The sequence below is a fragment of the Gavialis gangeticus genome, unplaced genomic scaffold, assembly GCF_001723915.1.
Source record: "Gavialis gangeticus isolate Ggan-Ray unplaced genomic scaffold, GavGan_comp1, whole genome shotgun sequence".
Taxonomy (NCBI): Eukaryota; Metazoa; Chordata; order Crocodylia; family Gavialidae; genus Gavialis; species Gavialis gangeticus.
The window spans coordinates 578415-585866 of record NW_017728972.1 but is presented as its reverse complement, the minus strand read 5'-3'; the positions used below and the strand labels follow the sequence as shown (position 1 = coordinate 585866).

General features: G+C 50.0%; 1 protein-coding gene across 4 annotated transcripts in view; it reads right to left on the bottom strand.

Moving 5' to 3' along the window:
* Positions 1–7452, bottom strand: part of MYRF (myelin regulatory factor) — a 129970-nt gene that overhangs the window by 31268 nt on the left and 91250 nt on the right. For all 4 annotated transcript variants that reach the window (XM_019504929.1, XM_019504952.1, XM_019504947.1 and 1 more), the window contains 4 exons: positions 3046–3241; positions 2186–2262; positions 1679–1789; positions 608–698 (listed from right to left, as the gene is read on the bottom strand). In XM_019504929.1, coding sequence (XP_019360474.1) covers positions 608–698; positions 1679–1789; positions 2186–2262; positions 3046–3241 — 475 coding nt within the window. The remainder of the gene's footprint in view (positions 1–607; positions 699–1678; positions 1790–2185; positions 2263–3045; positions 3242–7452) is intronic.

Genomic DNA, 7452 nt, shown 5'->3' with positions numbered 1-7452 from the left:
TGAGGTGAGATCATCAGCGTCCCAGCTTCCTTTTTTTTTTTTTTTTTTTTTACTGCTTCCTGCTTCTGCATGGCTTTACAAGACCCAGCTTCTTCCCCAGAGCTACAGTCCTCGAGCCCCAACCAAAATACTCCCCAGGGCAGTAGAGGGCTCCTAGAATCAAGCCCTTTGCACATTAAATATCCTTCCTCACAGCCTTGCCTGCAAACTTGAACACTGCTGCCTCAGCTGCTCCACATGGCATTACCCCTCGGGCCTATGTGTCTGGAGAAATCTGCAGTGGCTCTCTCTAAGGCAATCCTGACCATGCAGATCCCTCACCCCCAACAGCCCCTTCCCTAGGACCAGCCTCAGTGACCCTCCTGAGGAATGTGCCGTTTTCTCTGTCCATGTTTCCCTGCTGGATTTCTACTAAGGCTGGGAAAGGGGGCTTCTTTGGCTGGTTGTTGTGGGCTGCCTTCCTCATTCAGTGCATGGGGATTGAGAGTGGAGAGCACTGAAAAGGCAGGAAAAGTTGGCAGCATATCTCAGACAGTGCAGCAAATGGCAGTGGAGCTCCCAAAAGCCGGAGAGAGGTGTCCAGGAGGACAGAAAAGTGTGGACTTACTCTGACAATGATGCGCTCAGAGATATGGGCTGCGAGCGTGTAGTTTTGATTTTGGGCATGTGCCTGCAAGGCCACAACCAGCATGAAGTACCTGCAAACAAGAGATACCTATAAGGGCACCAGCAAAGTACACATTCCAAGATGGACATATTTGATACTGGCTTCCCATACAGAGATGTCCCAGTATCTGTCCTGGACACAGCTGGTATCAACTCCCCTCAAACAGACAGGGATACTTTGCACTGTGACATGTGGGTGATATTCCCACTCTGAACAGTTTCTGGGTTTTCAGTTGTAGTCGTGTTGGTCTAAGGACATAGGCAGGCAATTGTTTGGGTAGATGTGAGGGAAGAAAGGTGGGGGTGGGGGGAAGATAAGTGTAAGAAGCCAGTTCTGGCAGGTACTGGTGAATCAGATTTATGACACATTACACCTGCCTGACATTACAAGCCTCCCATCTCCTACTTTTCTGCCCTTTGTCTGCCTAATTTCCAGCTATTTCCTCTCTCAGAAGCAGCCTCCCTTCTACCTTGTATTACTAGTGCTGTAGAGTCTCCCTTACTCGCCTTTGGCTTCACCTTCAACTAGCAAAATTTTTCTCCATGACCTGGGCCTGGCTGGGCTAGCCCAGTATTCAGGCCAGAGTCTACCACACACACCCAGTTAAACGAGCAACTTGATCAGGGTGCAGGCTTCATTATGAGTTAGATGCTCAGGAAGCTGCCAGAGGGAAGAAGAGAAGAGGTGGTGTGGCTTGAGCCCAACTACCATCTCTCAGATGAGATGTAAGCCCAAGGTCCTGGCCACTCGCTGTCACTGACCAGCTGAGCTTCTTGCTGGTTCATGATCTGCAGTGTCTTCCAAGGATGGCAGTGCAGTCACTCACAACCAACCCCTGGATCCCATCTTCCCTTTGCTCACTCTAACAAGATGTCTTGATTAAAACAGCAGTGCTCCCAAATGGAAGGCACCGCTCAATGTCAATTCACTAACCAAATGGTCCCCCCTCTTCATCCTCCTCCCCACCCACCCCACCATAACAGCCAGGACGAAGATCATGTTGCTGCTCACCTCTGGTCAGGGTTAGGCTTGCCTTTCTTCCTCATGTTATTGGCTGTGGTCTCGCTGAAGTGCAACCGCCCCACAGTGACCTTTGTAACCTGCTCAGAAGGCAGGTTGACCCTGGGAAAGGGGAAGCAGGAGAGTAATTGAGAACACAGATCAAAAGGAGGCCACATGAAGAGTGGTCATTTCCTCTACTGTAGGAGAACCAAACCCAGTTCCAGTAATCTGGGGAACCCCCACATTTTCTTCATGTCAACGGGTGGCACCAACATGCACAAAATCTGTGTCCAGAGGAAAGGCAAATTCCCCCACAGACTTAATATGTTCAAGATGATGAGGATGGGACCTCATCTGGGGAAGAGACAAAGAACATTTTATATACCCAACCTACCTGGTCCCTCCATCCTAGCACCTCAAGGATCCCTGGCCCCACTCTGCCTTCCTTCCACTCCTCAGGTGGTTCTCTGATGGTACACAAACATGCACGCACACAGCAGCAGCAGGAGCACTTACGTGACAGGGTTGAAGGGACGTTTGCTACGATCAGACTGCGACTGTTCTATGTTGATCGACTGGTTCAAGGCCTCTAGCTGAAGAGAAGATTCAGGTACATGTTAGAGACAGGAATGTTGCAGCTTTACCCACTCTCACCCCCTTCTCACACAGGTGTATAATCCAGCCACCTGCCAATCTGCCAATCTTGAGCATCATAACCGCTGCTCAGGAGATGCTTGGTTACCTTGTGCCTCTCCTGCTACCCATCACCTGTGCTGCCGCCTCCTCTCCAGTTGTGAGTCTGGAAAGGTAGAGGGCTGAAGCATCACAGAGTTTGGACCAACTGGCCTCCTCCTGGGTTCTCCCATCCACACTCACACATACAAGGGCCAGTGTCCAGAGAGATGTGCACGCACACAGGCCAGATTTCCCAGGAGCAGTTTCCTGAGTGCCCGTGTTAGAAATACTCTGCGACTGACTCTGGCCTACCTCAGCCCAGGAGGTGGGGCTAGAGTACAAGGCTCAGACCCTTGCTTTGAGCAAAAAGTACTGGTCACAAAACGTGACCCACCCACACCCATGCAGGCATGATCACACAGATGGCACACTCAGCACCCTTGTCTATCAGGCACACTCACTCATAGAGCAGCGTTACTCACCTTTTCCACACACAGGCACCCACAGAGTGTGTGGAAGGTGCATATTCAACATTTAGGCCTCTATTCACACACATGGTAACAAAATACACATTCACCCATGCAGATTCACACAGGCACACTCCTTGACACGTACCATTCTACACACACCAACACTGTGTTCATCCACCCCGTGATTTTTCCCAGTCCTCAGATACTGCAGATTCTCCTTTCAGGGCTTACCTTGACTCCATGCAGTTTCAGATAGAAGCACTCAAGGGGTTTCAGGCCCTCTGGCGTCTTCACATACTTAGGATCTCCAAGCATGCCGATGTACACTGTGACTTGAAAGTGGTTCTTCTTCTGGCACACAAAGGCATCATCACCCACTGAGAAGTTGAACCCTTTGTCTGCATCCACCCGGTAGGTTAGCATAGGGCTGTATGCCATAATGGGGAGAAAAGGGGGTAGATGTCAGGCTGAAGGGCCAACAATCCACTGAGAGCTACACATGACCTGATGACTTATGCTAACTAGAAGAGCGTAACACCTGAAAAGAGGACACCTTCCAACTTGCGAACGATTGTGCAGGCCACCTTTCCTCACCATCACAACCAAATGACACCAGTAGGGGCAAGTACTGCTAACATGTGAAAGTAGCATGAGGGAAGTAGGGTTGTTAAAATTTTCCTCCAATGCAATTCAGGCAACTGGAAACAAAGGGGAAAGAGCCAGCATCATGTAACCATTCCCCTTTTCTGCAGACCATCCGCCAGTGCTGCACAGGACATTCAGAAACCTAGCTTCACAAAGTTCTGTCCTATGCTGACTTTTGTCCAACAACTTCAAAGTGCTGATAGGCACAAAATGGCCTGCAGCTAGTTCTGGACTCAGACAAAACAACTGTCTCACAGCAAGTCTGCACAGAAACTTCAGGAAGAGAGTGCAAGCGTATCCCATGTCCAGGAGGGATGTCAGGGTGATTATACCAGAATGAAAGGAAAGGTACACCACAGAACAGGACTTTGATCAGGATACAAACACCCAACTCTTAGAAAAGGTGCCATGTGATCCTTATTGATCACCAGTAGACCTGACAACAGGCTTACATCTCACTTGAGGGATGTTGTCCAATAACACACCTCCCCTTTGCACCACACTGGAGGAGACTCAAAGCAGATTCAGAGAGAAGAAAACTCCACAGTGAACCACCAGCACTACCTCCCATTTCCCCTGGGCTTTTTTTCCATCCACCTACTGTCCAGGCTTAATGTATGCGATCAGCCTGCTGAGTGCTGCTTCTCAAGATTCAGAGTTTGGGCTGGAGAGTCAAGACTGATCCAGGGATCTACCTTAAGGCAAGCATTAGACTCTCTCTATAGGCCTTCTATCTTGGATAGGACCATCTGAAGCCTCTCCCAGTGACTGCTCAAACTCAGATCTCTACATCACTGACCCTGGCCTTGCTGCCAGGCTGTACCCACCCCGAGCAGGCAGATTCCCAGGAAAATCAGAACCACCTGCTGCTGCTGCTTACAGTTTCCAGCTCCCACAATGCCACGTCCAAGGTGGGAGGGAAAACTTGGGCTGCAGAGAAGAAACACACACAGCAGCTGGGAAGGTTTAATCTATGTCTCCTTAACAGCCTGGTTACTGTGGTAACACTGAAAATATGTGGCCTTTGCAGTGAAGCCCCTTTTCTTCCACCTCCCAAGATCTCTGGCCTGCTGTCTGGGGGAGCAAGGGGCCCCCTCGGCTGTGCTGCCTGCCAGGTACAAGTGGGTAAGCAAGCCCACTTGCATCACTCGCTCTCACCAAGCATTTCAACTGGGGGAGGCAATATGCTTCCCCTGTCTTTTTTTCTTTGCCCAATTTTCAATTCATAGGGCACACTGTTTTATATTGAAGACAGTGGTCAGCAACATTCTCTGTTCCCAAAATGAGGTGGCTGAGGTCTGAGGCAGGCTGGTGTTACAACCCAGCCTCGCTGCCACCAAACCCTGTGCCACTGGAAAGCTGTCAAAGGCCAACCCCTAGTTCTGCGGACCACATTCAGCCAGCCAGCCATAGATGGCTGACCTGTTTTAAGAGAATGTGGGCAGAATGGGAGCCAGGCCTTGCTTTTCACTGCAAGCATTACAAAAGACCATGCCTCCTTTCACTAGGGAAAGCACAGTCCCAGCTTCCTCCCAGTGGAGATAGATGAGTAGATAGATAGCATTAAGAAGAGCGAGTAGGATGGAACGGTGGCCACTGACGATCAGATTCCTAAGCCAGACATTGTAGGAAGCTGGTAAATGCAGAAAGGATCACTCCCCTTTCTATACTAACTCTCCCCGAGGCCAAGTCAATACAGTGCTCCATGGCTCCCAGACCTCCTTAAAAGGATCCTCCGATTCCTGGCAGAAACACCATTCATTCTCCCAAGTGCATCTCAGTAACCAGCCTGCTGCAAGATAAGATACATGCTTCTACTGGGTTCCTCCAGAAGGCAAGGTACTTCCACCAGGAGAGAGATGAACAGCAGCATTAGGCCAAAGGGGTTTCAGAAAGTTCTCCAATACCATCTTCAACTTTTTGCTGAGATGTGGCCAACACAAACGGCAGGTCTCAGCATGCCGCTCTGTATCCCTGATCTATGCAGCCTGCCCACCAGGCCTGCTGGGCTTTCCCCACTCCTACTAGAAATGCAACGATTATGCACAGAAGACAGAAGATATTCAGGGGTCCTCTCTTCAAGGATTAACACAAAGAACCTGGAAGATCATTCACACTTGCTTTCACATCAGAGACTTGCTGTTTGGAGGGTCACACTTCCACACCTAGGAAAAGGGTATGGATTTTCACTGTTTCAATGGCTAATTATACGGGAGGAGTTCAGAGAGATGTGACAGCCTGAGGTCATACAGCATTTTTGTTATGGGGCCAGGATTAGATCCCTGATGTCCTGGCTCCTGCTCTGAGTGCACCTCAGAGGCCTCACTGCTGCCTGAGGAGTCCAGCTGAAACCTGCTCCATTCAACGCCATGAGAGCACAGCCTTGGGAGAAAAGAACCAGTGCAGTCCACAGAGGGGCAGCTCTTCATTGAGAACTTCATAAAGTTTTGTCTCTTCTTCCCGCATGATCTGAATCTCTCAGGTCTGCCTAAGGTCTCAGTGGCCTCTCAGGTGAACCAGCCAGGACAGGACACTGACAATCAAAGAAAGCAGCAACAGAAACAGTAAGTGGGTCCTTTGTGTAGAATCCACATCCTGGCCTACCTTGTTCTGACATCCATTCATCTCATACAAGTTGCCCCCCTGCACTGGCCTATCAGATTACTCCCATCATGCTGCCAGCTGAGATTTTTTTTTTTAAATATAATTTGTATTCGAGGCCAAATTAGCCAAAACTAATTCCAAATCCAAGAGTTCAGAACCATAAGTGGCCCTACAACCAGCAAACATCCTCCACCTGTACCTGGGGCTTCAGATATTTCCAAAACCGGTGGCAGGGATCCTATGTGCAGGCCCAAGCCTGGAGACTTGGGGTTTGGATACCCCCAAATTTTGCTTGCCCTTAGCCATAAGGCCCTTGGAGCAAGCAAGGGAGGAGACTCCCATTTCCATAAACTGGGCTTAAAGCTCCTGCACCTCAGCAGGTACTGAACCATGCCAGAAGAGCCGAGATACACCACACATCATTTGTGTCACTGCAGTCTCCCTTGTGGTGAATGGGTTAATGCTGAACAAAGTCTCTGGGGTGCTTCCAGGTTCTGGTGAGCAAACTCCCAGGAATCCCCATAAATAACCATTTCCTTCTTTCTTGAAGCACCAGAGAGACCTTGGCCTGCCTGAGATGTGCCCTGAACAAAACCAGACAAGGGAAGGAAAGTGCGCTACCTTAGCCAGGAAGAATGAGAGGAATTTCTCCCTCTTTCTCTCTCTCAACCCGCCCCCGCCTTGCTCAGAGTATTAGGCTTTTATTTTGCCATCCCTGTCTTCCTGCAAGATTCCTTTCTTTTCCTGCTGGTTCTTCTCTCATAGGACTCTACACTGGGACAGCCCCAGGATCTACTGAATCTGGTATCCCATCTTTGACAATGTCCAGCACCAGATGCTTCTTCAGTGGAAAGTGCCAGTGAAAGGCAGATGGGGATGATCTTTAACCAGTTCTTCACCTCCGTTTTCTTGTGCAGGGACTGGGACTTCCTCACCGTGATGCAAGACGGACTCAGTGGTAACGCCTCCAAACCTCAGGTTGGGGAGGACCGGGTTAGAGAGCTTCTGGAGGGGCTGGACGTGTTCAAATCAGGAGGTCCAGACGCTCTCCACCCCAGGGTGTTGAGGGAGCTAGCAGGGGTTATTGCAGGGCCCTTGGCACGGCTTTATGAGCGCTCATGGTGCTCGGGCCAGGTGCCAGTTGATTGGAAGATAGCCAACGTGGTCCCCATCTTTAAAAAAGGGAGGAGGGAGGACCCCGGCAACTACAGGCCCGTCAGTCTTACCTCAATCCTAGGGAAACTCTTTGAGAAGATCATCAAGGAGCACATCTGCAATGGGCCAGCTTCAGGGATGACGCTCAAGGGCAACCAGCACAGTTTCATTAGGGGCAGGTCATGTCAGACCAACCTGATTGCCTTTTATGATCAGGTCACAAAAGCATTGGAT